The following is a 16,132-nucleotide window of genomic DNA, read 5'->3' on the forward strand; positions in this document are numbered from 1 at the left end:
AAAAAAAAAAAAAAAAAAGAGGGGGGAAGAAAAAAAATCAGTCTCATCAGGTAGACCAGACAGAAAGAGAAGATGAATTTGGCATAAGATTCAAGAAGATACCGTCCGTGCTCCAGACCTGGACTTTGAAACAAATGAAATTAAGCCTCAAGGCATCCACCAATGTTTTACAGGAGAACCAATATAATACTGGAATAGGGCATTTGACAACAAATTCTTCTCTCTCGTAGCCTGGTACAACTCTATTGACTTCAGTGGTACTGCACCGGTGTAACTGATAGCAGAGCATGGGCTGTGGAGTTTATTGAAGGTATCCAAAAAACAATGAGCAAGCAGGTTACAATAATGAATCCAAGGACATTAAGGGCTCACAATAACCTGGACATGAACACCAGACAACATAACAGTAGCTTCACTGGAATGAGGCTTCAGTGAAACTTGCATCCTGAATTCTGAGGTATGAACACCTCCACAAACTGCCATAGCTGCAAATTGCTACTGATAGTCCCATTTTATTCAGTACAGTCAACCAGTAGGTTTCAATGGAGATTCATCCCTCCACCACACCCAAACAACAAAGGGAAATGCTGATCACTTAAGAGCTGTTACTCCTCCCCACATTGGAGGAGGCGGAGGTGAAAGAAGATTTTGTATACTGCTTAATATAAATCCTGATGAGATTGCTGGCATTCAACCAGACAGGATCTGTCTGTGACGTTGTGCAGTCTATATGGTCTTATAAAAACTTGATAATAAGTCAATATAATGTAACTGAGCTGGTTTTAGAGAAAATACGGTAATAAGTGAATGTAACGTAACTGGGATATGCTTCATGCAAAAGGTCTCTTGTAAGGTATCATTACAAAGCTTATAATCTACTGAGTATGATCATCTGATTTGTATAAATGTACCACTCTTGTAGCTAAAACTAGAAATATAAAATGTAACTCTGAGGGCCTATTGTAATTGTGTAAAGTGTGGACCATTAATGATGGTTTGGAATCTTGATGACTCCCATTGTCTGCAGATGGCTGTATTTACCTGTGAGTCTTCCTGTATATGTGTGTGCTGGCAAATGAGTAATGAAGTCTTGCAGTGACATGTGATCATGTCACCTGAACTGGAATCCATCTTTAACCTGGTGCTTTTCCAGTGAGGGGGGGTGGAAACCCAGAGAGACAAAGAGTTCCCGCCTTATGCAAAAGATATATAAAGGGGGGAAGAGAAGAGAGGGAGAGAGAAGCCATCATGAAGAATCCCCTAGCTACCACCTGAGCTGCAACAAGAGCTGTACCAGGGGAAAGAATTGTGCCCAGGCCTGGAAGGTGTCCAGTCTGAGAGAGACTTACTGAAACATCTCTGAGGGTGAGATTATCTGTATTTAGTTTGATTAGGCATAGATTCGCGCATTTTGTTTTATTTTGCTTGGTGACTTACTTTGTTCTGTCTGTTACTACTTTGAACCACTTAAATCCTACTGTCTGTATTTAATAAAATCACTTTTTGTTTAGTAATTTACTCAGAGTATGTATTAATACCTGGGGGAGCAAACAACTGTGCATATCTCTCTATCAGTGTTATAGAGGGCGAACAATTTATGAGTTTGCCCTGCATAAGCTTTATGCAGGGTGAAACGGATTTATTTGGGTTTAGACCCCATTGGGAGTTGAGCATCTGAGTGCTAAAGACAAGCGCACTTCTGTACGCTGTTTTCAGGTAACTTGCAGCTTTGGAACAAGTGATTCAGACCCTGGGTCTGTGTCTGGAGCCAGACGGGAGTGTCTGGCTCAGCAAGACAGGGTGCTGGAGTCCTGAGCTGGCAGGGAAAACAGAAGCAGGGGTAGTCTTTGCACATCGGGTGGCAGTTCCCAAGGGGGTTTCTGTGATCCAACCCGTCACAGTGGCGTAGTCGAGCAGGATCTGTGCACAGCTGATTGCTTTGAGATACTGGTAGTGATTTTACGTGAGTTTTAAGTGTGGTGGCTGGAGAACAGACAAAGTGGTTACTGGTTTGTTATTTTCTGTTTGCTTATTTCGGGAAAGGGAAGTAGGGACAGAAAAGGAAGCAAAATAAGTAAGAATGAAGATCAAAAGAAGCTAAAACTACACAAGTTGCAAATTGCCCAGAAAGACTGAACAATGGGCACTGGGAATGTCTCTGTTAACTAAGAAGCCCCTGAGCTGAGTGCATCTCAGTTTCAGTGAACTGCAGATGGGTGTGGCCCAACCTCTGTCTGTGCTGAAGCTGACTGGGGTGTCTAATTTAGCAAGACAGGAGTGGAGGGGTGCCTGTTCTGGCAGGAGGGTGTTCTCTGTGGTATCCCAGCTCATCAAGTGATGGTCTCAAGGGAAGATAAATGGAAATTGATGTACAATTTGCCTGGGGAAAGCCTGACCTGGAAAAAGAAAAGGCTGCCCACCAGCCTGAACTTAAGAGACAAAGCAATTAAGACCCAGAAGCATAACCTGGCTGTAATGGAGTGGAAGAGGTGCACAGAGACATGTATCCTGGAGCTGGAAGTTGGGGTCCTGGTGACTGCTGCGGTGGGAACAAACCCCAAGGACTCTAGCTGGAAGCAAACCCAACCTGAGTGAAAGGGGGGGGATTTTGCTGGCCAGCGAAAGGTCCCTCATAGCTGGAAGCTGTGAGCCTACAGCTGGGTCAGGGTCTCTTTCCCTTTTGGGGGACACAGGAGTGTCTGCCCCATAGGGGAGCCCAAAAACGAATTTTAGGTATACTGCCTCCGCCATGGTCAGTGTCCAAGTCTCTGGCAGTAAGTTCAGGAGGAGGGTGTGACGTTGTGCAGTCTATATGGTCTTATAAAAACTTGATAATAAGTCAATATAATGTAACTGAGCTGGTTTTAGAGAAAATACGGTAATAAGTGAATGTAACGTAACTGGGATATGCTTCATGCAAAAGGTCTCTTGTAAGGTATCATTACAAAGCTTATAATCTACTGAGTATGATCATCTGATTTGTATAAATGTACCACTCTTGTAGCTAAAACTAGAAATATAAAATGTAACTCTGAGGGCCTATTGTAATTGTGTAAAGTGTGGACCATTAATGATGGTTTGGAATCTTGATGACTCCCATTGTCTGCAGATGGCTGTATTTACCTGTGAGTCTTCCTGTATATGTGTGTGCTGGCAAATGAGTAATGAAGTCTTGCAGTGACATGTGATCATGTCACCTGAACTGGAATCCATCTTTAACCTGGTGCTTTTCCAGTGAGGGGGGGTGGAAACCCAGAGAGACAAAGAGTTCCCGCCTTATGCAAAAGATATATAAAGGGGGGAAGAGAAGAGAGGGAGAGAGAAGCCATCATGAAGAATCCCCTAGCTACCACCTGAGCTGCAACAAGAGCTGTACCAGGGGAAAGAATTGTGCCCAGGCCTGGAAGGTGTCCAGTCTGAGAGAGACTTACTGAAACATCTCTGAGGGTGAGATTATCTGTATTTAGTTTGATTAGGCATAGATTCGCGCATTTTGTTTTATTTTGCTTGGTGACTTACTTTGTTCTGTCTGTTACTACTTTGAACCACTTAAATCCTACTGTCTGTATTTAATAAAATCACTTTTTGTTTAGTAATTTACTCAGAGTATGTATTAATACCTGGGGGAGCAAACAACGGTGCATATCTCTCTATCAGTGTTATAGAGGGCGAACAATTTATGAGTTTGCCCTGCATAAGCTTTATGCAGGGTGAAACGGATTTATTTGGGTTTAGACCCCATTGGGAGTTGAGCATCTGAGTGCTAAAGACAAGCGCACTTCTGTACGCTGTTTTCAGGTAACTTGCAGCTTTGGAACAAGTGATTCAGACCCTGGGTCTGTGTCTGGAGCCAGACGGGAGTGTCTGGCTCAGCAAGACAGGGTGCTGGAGTCCTGAGCTGGCAGGGAAAACAGAAGCAGGGGTAGTCTTTGCACATTGGGTGGCAGCTCCCAAGGGGGTTTCTGTGATCCAACCCGTCACACTGTCAGTAACTCATGTAAACAACTATCAACAAGGGCCTACCTGGGCATTCCTCATTTATCCAGAAACTTTTCCATTCTGTACCCCAGTTGCCACTGTTGCACCTCAAGTATTGGATTTTTTTAAGTACAATCCAAGTTAAGCTTTTGTCACTCGGGTTCATACACTCTTTGAACAACATGAAAAGCAGAAAATTCAAACCTCTTATTGCCTTTATACTTGGGAATATACATATTTTCTATTCACTGTCCCCCACCCTGTTTTCCTCACAGCTTGTTTTCTCTTCTCATTGCTTACTATTCTTTTCCTATTCACATCCACTTTACAAGTAGCTCTTTCCCCATTTAATCTGGACACAACCATACCCCAAGGCTGTAGTGTCTGATGACAGCTCTGTGCTGAGACTGATAAAACACCACTCAAAGCAATCGAATAAGCAGCTTGAATGGTGCAAATATCGTTAAGAACCCTAAGAAGGAAAACACCTCAGATATAGTGCTTAATACCGCATGTCAGCCTTATGCCTCCCATAGCTGGGATCCAGTTCTAAGCCACTTTCACAAACGTTATAGAGAATTTACATCCTGGGACATATAAGCACTATAAATAGCAGCTAGCTTTTCTGTAACACTTTTTTCCTGCAGATCTGAAATTGCTTTACAAACAAGGGGCTCATTGACCTCATTTTAGAGATTGGGAAACACACACAGGTGAACTGATCTGCCCAAGGCATGTGCAGTAACCCTCACCCTGGCACTAGCTAGCTGCCCTGTCCTGGGGAGAGAGATGGCCCAGGACAGGGCAGCTTGAGCTAGGAAGGGGGCTCAGAATCTACCCAAAGGAGCAGTTGGAAAAGCTCTTAGAGAAAGAGAAAAGTCAAGATGCTGAGCTAGCAGATGAACCGGAGGCTGGGTAGGAGGTGAGGTGATAAAATATAAGAACAGGAGAATAAAAGTAGGGGACTGGGAAGTGAGAAGGAGAAAAGAAGGAACATAGGAAAGGTAAAGAGGACGACCTGGGTATGTGAGCAGGCACTATTACGGAAGGGAAACAGCGGGAAATAAAATCTACAGCTCTACCAGAGAAAGAGTATCAAGGGAAAAAACTGAAAGGAAATATATTTGGTGAAAAAGAGAATTGATCAAAAAGCTGTGTTCGATGAAACAGAACCGGAAAACGGTAAACAAGAAGCCTAAAATACATGAACCGAGAGAATGACTGCTTAAATGTCTACTGACAGAATACTGTTCAAAGGTGCCTGATGGACCAGGGAGGGCCCACTAGGTAAAGAAACCCCGCTTGTGGGTAAACTCGGTGAAAAGAGGTACAGGCACAAGAACATCGAATCTAAGGGAGCACTTCAAGCCAAAGAAACACAAAGAAGCAAAGATTTACAACCAAGGAGAGCGAAAGTTAAATATTCTCTGAAACGATACAGTATATTGTTAAGTTATCTCTTTTGTTGTGGTTAACAACAATGCATTTGGTACTAACTGCCCAGAGTGTACAAGCTCACAAAAGGTTAATGAGTTGGTAAGCTATAGTTTATTGTTACAAGTAGTAAGTTTGGTAATGTTCTATATTATTTATTCTCATGGTACAATTTTGGAGTTTTTCCTTATAAATTTCTAAAAATTTAAAATTATCCCCTTTGTCTTGGTTTGCCTCTACCTCTCCTCACAGGCAGCATAGCCTAGCTTAGCGGGTCCCTACACAGGGGGCAGGCTGGGAATAGAATCAGGTCTGCAGATACTCGGTCCAGTGCTCTATCCACTGGACCACACTGCCTTTGTAATACCTAAATCTTTTTTTTTTTTTTAAAGACTACCTGCTCTCTTTGTAGGGTTGAAACATGGTTTGTTAACACTGTGCACAAAAAGCATGAGGACCCTCAATACAATTGACAACATATAGCATGCCCAAGAACTTGGATGAAATTCTGCATTAGAGGAAGCAACATATGAAGTGTGCTGCCAAGACCACAGCAGGGCAAAGGGATTTGTGGGAGTGTATCGTGAAGGTTTATTTAAACAGGATACAATTTAATGATTTGGTTTTTAATTTGATCCTACAAATCCCAATTTATCCTTCTGCAATCAGCGACTGCAAACAAATCTGAGATAGCCCCAGTCACTGTCAACTTTGTAAGTCTGTATCAATATCCCACTATAGTGAATTGAGGTTTCCAAAAGAACACCAGTGAAGCCAAGTCACATGCGCCTCATTGGGATTCAAAACAAGTAAACACGGAGTCTAACTACTGTGCTGCTTTCATAAAACCAGGTTATGGGGAACATGTTTCATTCTGAATCTGATGTTTGAGATAGTGTATAGGGTGTTGGTTTTTTTTCCCCCTGACAAGTTATTTTCAGTCCCTTTATTATTACAGCTCACTTTTCATGACTGAAATGTATAGCTTCCCTGATAACAGGGAAAATACAACCACGCAACGGTAGGAGGCTCGGTGAGGAGATTGAATGCATTCGGAAAAATGTGTCGGAATTCTCCTGGTAGGAATATTTGGGTGACGTCACTCACCAAAAGCATTTAACCGGAGGACTTCTGACATTCATGTTTGTATACATGGCAAGTGCTCCAGCCCCAGAACTGCAGCAAAATTCAACATGAAGGATCACTGCTTTCTGTACTGAAATACAGCGGGTGCGGCAAGAAAAGAACAAGCACATTGTTTTCCAGGCTTTATTCAGGCTACTTGCTGTCAGAGAGTGTTCAGCACACAACATGCCCTCCTTTTCATAATAAATCTCCAGTAACAGGCGAGGGCTGTGAGAACTTGAGTTTCCAACATGCCCTGCTCAGAGATGATTCAACAGGCAAATGAAAGCTGCATGATTGTAATGACGTCTATTTGACACCTGACAAGAGCAGAGCCTCTGCTAGCCAGTAAAACATTAATAAGAGATTCCATTTTAGACGGATTGATGTTTCCGATCCTTTTTCTGCAGCTTTTGTGGCACCTATAAACAAGGAGCAGAGGACCAAGCCCAAACCCTACAATCCACTCGCCCGAATATCACAATTGCCAATAGACAATTCACCAAGGACTATTACAGACACAAAGCAGCTCTCAGTTTACCCAGTAGAGGACAAGGGCTGTTCAGGCTTGCAACAAGTTTAGGGCCAAGTAATCCAGAGAGAATGTATGTTATCTTTGCTAATCCCCTTGGTGAGTCAGTCAGTACTCACAGGCTTAGTGCTTTGGAAGTTTACCTATTTTCAAATGGAGAGGAAACCACTTAATCTTCACTCCATTTGGAAAAGAAACACAGCTTTAAACCCTACACCAGTACTGTCAAAGCAAGGAACAAAGCTCTGTATCTGGTAGACGAGAGGATTTAACGGAAACAGTGGAATCAGTATCTAGTGGGTGGATAATTATCAACAGTATTTGCTGAAGATGAACCTTTTCCTAGAAACATCTTTATGAACTGTGGCAGGTTGGTACCAACCTCTCCCTTGATGGACAGAGATCACATCATGTGCTCTTTCTAAACAAGAGTTTAAGTTAAGGGCAAATGTCTACTGGAGATGCTAAAATCCTAGTTAAGGATCACTAAAAAAAGGGCTGTATCCTCAGCTAGATGTGTGAGTGAGAGACCGAGAAAAAACAAAATGTGTTAATTTCAGTCTCTTACCCAAGGAAACTAAAAAAAAGTAAGGAATTGAAATTGTTCGTTCATAAAAAGCTTGACTCCCGACTCCCAAGGAGCTCAGGACTAGTTTCGCTTGAGAGTTAATTTGGATATGTTGGGGTATGAATTCACAGCAGAATAGCTATTCCTGAATAACTGTGCGTAGACACTCTTGTTCCAGAATAAGAATGCCTTGCTCCAAATTAACTTAATCCACTTCAGAGTAAGGCACTCTTATTCTGGAACAGTTAATCAGGACTAGCTATAGCTAGAACTATAGTTATTCAGGACAATACAGGTTTTTCATGCTCCACATTCTCCCATGCATGGGATAAAAAGTGATAAAAGATGTTTGCTCTGCCTTTAAGCAGATAACAAACCACTGGTGTTTACGTCAAAATCATACATTTTAACAATATGGGAGGGGAGAGTGGCTGTGAAACAATTAAAATGCCATTTATATTCCAAATGCTTTTGCATTTTTCCCCACATAATTCATTTGCTGAAACATATATTGTGGTGCTTTAGTATACAGAACTGCCTTCCTGGTTGTGGTGCATTTTAAAAGATCCCAGCACATTGCTTCACTTATTGTTATTTGTACAGTGCCAGCAGCACGCTGGGCATTTTACAGACAAGTCTGAAGACACAGTCTCTCCCTAGAAGGGCTCACAATTGAAACAACATTCTAAGTATGGCGTCCACGCCAGCCGTTGGCTCAGTCAGTGAAGCACCATGTAAAATGAACATTACAGCCAACAGTTTCCAAGAATGGCTGTTAAGTTTCAATGCTCAGCCTGAGACCCTGAGGGGAGCCTCACCCAGATTCCCTCACTGCAGATCTCACTAAATATAATTAAATATATATGAATACAAATATATTAATATAAATTTATTAATACTTGATTAAAGGCATTTTAAAGCGTAAGCGTGATGGGGAATACAAACCCCACACTGAAGAGGAAGGGGCTAACAAGCTGTTCTGCAACCAGGTGGCCCCACCACAGCCCTGCACAGGGGCGAGGAGGAACATGAAAAGGGAAGCAGAGTAGCTCAGTAGCAGGAAGTGAAGATGAGCTGACCCACACTCTGAGCTCCAGAGAAGGAGCACCACAGATTCTCCTGATGCCTGAGAGCTGACCAAGCCCACAAAGATGGAGCCTGTGATTCTCTGAAGAACAGAGACTATCTTTGTGTTTTAATTTTTATCTTTAACTGGTGGGAAGTGATCCAGGGAGGCAGCTGCATAACACCCCAGGGTGCAGGATTTAGCTGCCTATCTATCATAGGGCTCTGGACTGGAGTCCAGTGGAGAGGGTGGGCTTGGGCTCCCCTATCAGCCTCTAGAGAAGGACAACTACAGAGGCTTAGCCCTGACATGGGAAACCTAGCTGGGAGGGAAATGACCCTGAAGATAAAAGGGTCTGGGCCACAGGGTCTCAACCAAACAGGGGTGCCTTGAGGCCTCCTGGACTCCTTATACTTGTCCTGAAATGGACAGACGTGAATAATTACCAGGCCGGAAGGACAGGAAGGAAAGACCACGCAGGGCCAAGAAACAGAAAGAAATGGGGAGGCTTGGAAGACAATCTGGTACAACCCTACAACCACTAGGCTGCATCGGTGGTGAGCATTCCCTTTCACAATAAGTTTCAGAGTAGCAGCTGTGTTAGTCTGTATCCGCAAAAAGAACAGGAGTACTTGTGGCACCTTAGAGACTAACAAATTTATTAGAGCATAACCATCCAAAGAAGTAGGCTGTAGCCCACAAAAGCTTATGCTCTAATAAATTTGTTAGTCTCTAAGGTGCCACAAGTACTCCTATTCTTTTCACAATAAGGTATTCCAGTACAGGAGTATACATTTAATATCTATATTCATTTCGCTATGTTAGGCATACAGACACAAACCTTGAAGTCAATATAAATTCTTATAGCAAATTTTGTTTTAAATGAGCAAGGTTTAAAAGATTAAATATCCAGGGAAAATATGAGGCAAAAAATCAACGTTAATACCAAAAAAGTCAAAAGTTTAATCCAAAAGGTCTGTGGAAGAAAAAAAAGTTGCTTTTCTTCTTCCAGAAGAATAAAGAATGAAAGCAAGAGAAAAAGATAACAACTTTGACTCATGTAGCATCTTATCATGCCAAGACAATTTAAGTTGCTTTATAAGAGACATAAAACAGCTTACTAATACAATCTGCAAGGCTGAGCTAAGAGCTGAATGCATGGTGAAGGAGTTTGCAGTTCTGATTTAAGCAGTGACAAAGTGACCTTGTATTTGCAGAATGACATACCTCACACTGCTATGTCAGTCTCAGGAGCCAGCCTCAGGCCAAACAGCAGAGCCCAGATACAGAGCAAGTCCCCAAAATGAAGTATGCGAGGGGAGGGAGGAGAAAAAGCTGCAAATGAGGAGGGATTTAGTGCCTGAGCACTTGAAGGGTCACTCCACTGACAACATAAGCAAAGGCCTCATCTACTGCCTTGCTAGAAACATTCCCCCATGATTGCAACACATAACAGGCACCTTAAGGGTAGTTACTAAATGCATTCAATACGTTCTTTTACTCCTAGTGGAATTCTGCACCACTGCATGTGCGCAGAATTCATGGCCCCCACATATTTCTTTGCTTCCCCGCAGAAAAATGACTTTCTGACAGGGAAGCTGCAAGAGCAGTCACGCACCACTCCCTAGCAGCACAGCTACATAGTTTCAGGCACTCGGAGCAGCCGGCAGGAAACTCAGCATCCTCCCCTGCTTCCTGCCCCCATCGCTCCTCAGCTGGGGGGGGGGGAGGGAGGAGTGTGCTGTATGGGGAGCTGCTCCCCCATCCACCCAACGCCCATGCATCTGGACCTCTCATACCCAGACACCACCGCCAAGCTTCACCCCGTACACCCAGAACCCCCCAGCACTCCATACCCAAACCCCACCCCTCTGAACCTCAACCCCTGCATCTGGAGCCCCCTGCACCCAGACCCGTGGCCTCAGGACCCCCACCGCTGCACCCAGAGCACCCCCCCCACTGAGTTCCCTGCACTCAAACCCCCACCCTGATGAGCCCCACCCTCCCGCACCACCCTGAGCCTCCACATCCAGACTCCCATGCCACTGACCCCCAAATAGCTGCACCCAGACCCCCACCCCACCAATCCTCACTCCCCAAGCACCCAGGCTCCCATGCTGAGACCCCCACACCCAGACCCCTCCTCTGAACCCCAACTACCTTAACCTGTAAGTCCCTGCAGAGTCCCATTGGAACCCCCGCAACAAGCCTCTGTGCATCCAGATCCCCCCCACACTAGACCCCCCACTGAGCTGCCTGCACCCAGATTGTCTCACACAGAACACTCTTACTTCACACCTGAATCCTGCCACACTGAGCCTCTTCACACTTGGATCCTGCCTTGCTGAGCCTGCCTGCCCCACACCTGGTACGCCTGGCCCAGAGGGGCAGGCCCCCAGGATGTTTCTGGGGCAGGCCAAGGCCTTGTGCTGTGTCAGGGTCGGGTGCAGCCTCACCGCTGAGTCCGGGTCCCAGGGGTGGGCTGGGAGGGCTGCAGGGTGACCTTCCACCTTCATGCAACCAGTGGCCTGTGCTCCCCACTGCCATGCTGGAGCCTCTGCATTTACTTACTGACAAATAAAACTTGCAGAATTTTAAAATATTGTGCACAGACATTTTAATATTTTGGCACAGGAGGCCCTCGGGAGTAGTCCTTCCTGTGCAGCAGGGCGAGGTACGCTGTACATCTCCCAAAGCCCATCAAGGGCAAGGAAGGGAGCAGGTTACCTTTACTCAGCATTAGCCATAACGGGAAAACCCCAGTAATTTCTTTCTTTTAAAGGTCACTAGAAACGTGATACCAGCAAAGGAACAAGTACAAACTGTATTGCATGTGACATGAGAAGAATCACTGAAACTCACTAGCCAGAAAGGAAAAGGGACGGCAAGTCAGATGACAAGCTGCGGGGGGGAATTGGGGATGGGAAAAAGAGCAGTGTCCCCATTCAGAAGCTACGATCAATGATCTAAGTAGGCCAAGAAGCTCTGCATGAATACACCTCTCCCTTGATAGAACGCCGTCCTCGGGAGCCAAAAAAATCTTACCGCGTTATAGGTGAAACCGCGTTATATCGAACTTGCTTTGATCCGCCGGAGTGCGCAGCCACGTCCCCCCTTCCCCCTGGAGCACTGCTTTACTGCGTTATATCAGAATTCGTGTTATATCAGGTCGCGTTATATCTGGGTAGAGGTGTAATTCAGATGCCCAAAACAGGCTCACTACACTCACAGCCACCCAGTCAGGAGAAATACAACTAACTTAATGCTGTTTCAGCAATTAGACAGCACATAAAGAAACAGCCCATGAGAAAGCATGTGGCTATAATGATGCCTCCATGCTTCAGGAGGTACCAGCTGTTCCCAAGCCACCAATAAATGGGCTTTCGAGCAGAACGGTGCTGTACTTCAACAACATTAACGGTCTTGATGAATGTAACATTCAGCTAATTACAGGGCCAAACCTTGAATACCTGCAATTCCAGTCAATTGGAGTTAAAAGTGCTCAGCGTCTGGCTCAAAGCTCTGACCCACATTACACCAAACACCTGGGCAATTATCAAGCCAGCATCAGCGAAAGGCAATGCTCCTTCTCCTAATACTCATTTTTTAAGACATATATGCTATCCTTGCTTAGAGCCTGGTTTATAAAACTGATTTAATGCAAAGACTACAAATACGCATTAGCAAACCCAAGCTGTACTACCTCACTGCACAGTATAGCCGATCAGCAAAACAGGATTACGCCATTTGGGGGGCTCACTGCACTATGAACATTCAAGATACATTTTGTTCAGAATGTTAAAATTTGCCTCGCTTGCTTCCCACAGACAAAAATCAAAATTATTTGCATTATAGAGACATTTGAGACTTTTGTTTTGCTCCCCCAAATATGCACTATGTCTTCTTTGGGAACTTTGGAATCTTATTCCTTGCCCAAAAAACAGGAAAAAGCAAACCGTACTCATTTGGGAGCTTTCGACCACAAATCATGCTCAGACATTCATTTTTAAAGTGCTGAACCACCTTTATTGCTGGAAAGGGAAGGGACAGAAAATTGACAGGAATTTTCATAGGGGTTATTTTCCAAAATACCATGCACCATTGCAACACGGGTGTTTCCACAATATATTGCAAATTATACCAATTTCCCAAAATGCAATGCTTGCAGCACTGCTATTTTCACACTGACCATATAACATAACCTGGGAAGAAAATACAAGACTGCCACCTAGAGACTGTGTACTAGAATAACAACAAGGAGTCTGGTGGCACCTTAAAGACTAGAATGTTAGACTTGAGATGCAGCTGAGTTCTGCGCTCCCTGTTAGTGATTTTAGCCTATCACCATAACTGTGGCCATACCATTACCTTTCTCTTAATATTTTAATACCAATAGAATTTTTAGAAGCACTGAGATTTCACTGCAATGGTGAGATATAAATACTTAAGTTGAATATGATTTCCCTCTGTCTAAACACTTCTTTGGCTGTTATCACTAATATCTAAGCAACTCTCAATCATTAATGCAGCCCAGGGAGGTAGAGAAGCATCCTCCCCCCCCCGCCAAAATCCCGCATTCTATTGGTGGCAAAAGCAGCACCAAGAGATTAAGTGACTTGATTATGGTCACACAAGAAAGCCTGGGGCTGGCTGAATCAGGATTTGAAGCCAGCCAGCTCTCCCAAGTCCCAAGGCACTGCCCTATCCACTGCCATGTTTCCTTGTCCATTCCCCCTTTCTTCCCTCATGCAAGATACACATAAGTCATCAAGTCATAACAAAATAAATTAGTAATTAAAAATACTTTGCCCAAGTAGCACTTTCTAACCAAGAGGCTCAAAACACTTGGTAACCACTGACTAAACAAACCTCAGAGAAAGTCTGGGAAGTAGACAGACTTTCTATTATCCCCAATGCACAATCAGGTAAAGTGAGATACATATAAGTGAAGTGATTTGCCCAAGCCCATACAGAGCAGGAACAGAATTCTGGAATCCTGACTTCTGGGCTACTAATTGAACCAATACATAAACATGTCTGTATGCAATCTGAATGCCTGTGGGTGGGAAAACCAGAGAACCTCACTCGGACTGGGCAGGAGAGATTCCACACATGGAGGAGGCCAGCTGTTTGGCTAAGTACAGGAGAAGCCCACTTCTGTGAACATCAGAAATGATGATAAGCGAGAGCACATTAAGAATTTAAGTTTATTGAGAGTCAAACATCACACCATCTTATATCACTTTGTGTTCACTGCATGGTTTTGAACGGTTGCTCATTACAACTGCAATCTGTTGTGGCAGTATGCACAAGAAACATGTATGGCACAGATGCTAGAAGGCAATGATGCTACTCCAGTGCTATCTGAGCAATCAGCTGGCAGAGGAAGATGCCAAACAAGGCAGCTAGTACACATTCCCCTGCACTCTGCTGGCCTGGGTCCTTTCCATCCACAGAGGGCTCCTGCAGGGCAGCTCAGCACATTCAGCCATGCTATCACGCCAAAGCAATAGTCTCCAAACCCTAAACTAATTTCAGAATGATAAGCTTAATTTTGTTGCTCATCACACAAGCAAGTTATGATCAGAGCGAATTAGTCCATCATCCTTACCAAGCTATTGCCAGCCTAAGGTTTAGGAAGGCAGATTCTGAAGCTACAAAAGAAAGGGATTTTATTGCTCTTCTGACTCCCCTCTCCAGCAAGCACAAACATAGTACCATGATGTGATTGAGAACAGTCCTTCATTGACTCAGCCTAGAAAAAAAAGTAGTCGCTCAGGCCAATTACTTCTCATCTGGGTTTTGTGGTTCCCTACTAGAGAATGCTTATGAGTCAGAAATTTTCATGCTTCATTTACATAAAAAAGAGGAGGTTTCAGCCTCCAACTGATAAATCATATCAGGCTACAGAAACCATCTTCTTCAAAAACAACAAGGAGTCCGGTGGCACCTTAAAGACTAATAGATTTATTTGGGCATAAGCTTTTGTGGGTAAAAAAAACCTCTCTTCTTCGGGGGGGGGGGGCTCCAGGGGGGGAAGGGAGTGCCCCTCACTGGGCTCTGGGGAAGAGGGGGTTCAGATGTATTGGCTGGGGGCCCTGCAGGATGGCTCGGGGGGGGGAGGAGTTGAGGGTGTCTCGCCCCCTCCCCCCTCCGGCTGGGCTCGGGGGGGTGGAGGAGTAGAGAAAAAGGAACTGGGTTGTTGGGGGGGGTGGGAAGGGCAGAGAAACAGGAACTGTGTTGTCGTGGGGGTTCTTTAACTCTCTACTCCTGGGGGAATTTGTGTGTGTGTCTGTGTTGTTACAGACATACTTGCTGACAGGTATTTTGAAATAAATTGCCAAAATAAACTGGCATGATTATGTAGTATTATTTTGACAAATAAAATTTGCAGAATTTTAAAATATTGTGCAAGAATTTTTATTTTTTTGGCGTAGAATGCCCCCAGGAGTAACAAGAATTTTCCAACGAGGCCAAGTAGGTCTGTGTGTAATGCACATGTTGCTGCTGGTACAGCCATGTGTGCATAGGCATATATTCTGGAGTCCTTGGCTGGGCTTCAGTAAGTAAATCGAAGTCTATGTGCTCTAAGGCTGTGCCCCTTCCATTGGTGAGAGAAAAGAAGACTGCCCCACTCACCGATCCACTGCTTCCACATCGAAGCAAAACCTCTTCTCTATCGAGTCAGTTTTCCGGCGTATGCAGGATTTGAGTGTGACTGCTTCATCTTCTCCCTACAAGGATACAGGAGTTCTAGATTAGGAACAGAACAGAACTGTGTATATTACAGACACTCAGCCTACTAGAATTCTGATTAATATGTATTAACCCCAGAGGGGATGGCTTGTGGGTCTAAGCATAAGGTTTGACATATCCACACTTCCTGGAAATACAGCATTTGAATCTTTGCCAAGTTGATTTGTCTCTCCATCCTTGCGGAGTAGTTAGTTAGTGGGTTCCCTTCAGAAAACACTTTTAAAAGATTGTTAAAAAGAGGGATCTTATCTGTCCCACATACCCTACAGCTCTTGTAAAACAGGGGAGCCTGACCCACTGTTATTGAGCAAAGTCACCCTTCCCTTCCCTTACAGTGTACTGTCAAGGTGGATGTCATCCTTCACCCCACAGGTGGCTGCATTTCAGTGGCATTTTCCATGCACACATCTTTGAGTGAGACAGGTAAGCACGCTACAAAAAGCATATTAAATAGCAAAGAAATGCCAAAGCCAGTGTACCATTCTCCTTTTCTAGCATCCATCTTCCGAATTAATTTTATTAGATGTTATACAAAGTGTAGTGTAGTGTAGTGTAGTGTAGTGTAGTGTGTGTGAGTGTGAGCGCGCGCGCGCACCACTGTTGCAGTGTTTAGTTAAAGGAGATTTTCCTTTAGCTTGAGTGGTAGGTATCTCTGCCGATAGAGCATGATCAT

General features: G+C 44.2%; 1 protein-coding gene across 7 annotated transcripts in view; it reads right to left on the reverse strand.

The window, feature by feature from the left end:
- Positions 1-16,132, reverse strand: part of ARHGAP26 (Rho GTPase activating protein 26) — a 597,030-nt gene that overhangs the window by 212,438 nt on the left and 368,460 nt on the right. For all 7 annotated transcript variants that reach the window (XM_042850866.2, XM_042850865.2, XM_065554977.1 and 4 more), the window contains one exon: positions 15,343-15,437. In XM_042850866.2, coding sequence (XP_042706800.1) covers positions 15,343-15,437 — 95 coding nt within the window. The remainder of the gene's footprint in view (positions 1-15,342; positions 15,438-16,132) is intronic.

Source organism: Chrysemys picta, chromosome 8, assembly GCF_011386835.1.
Source record: "Chrysemys picta bellii isolate R12L10 chromosome 8, ASM1138683v2, whole genome shotgun sequence".
Lineage (NCBI taxonomy): Eukaryota > Metazoa > Chordata > Testudines > Emydidae > Chrysemys > Chrysemys picta.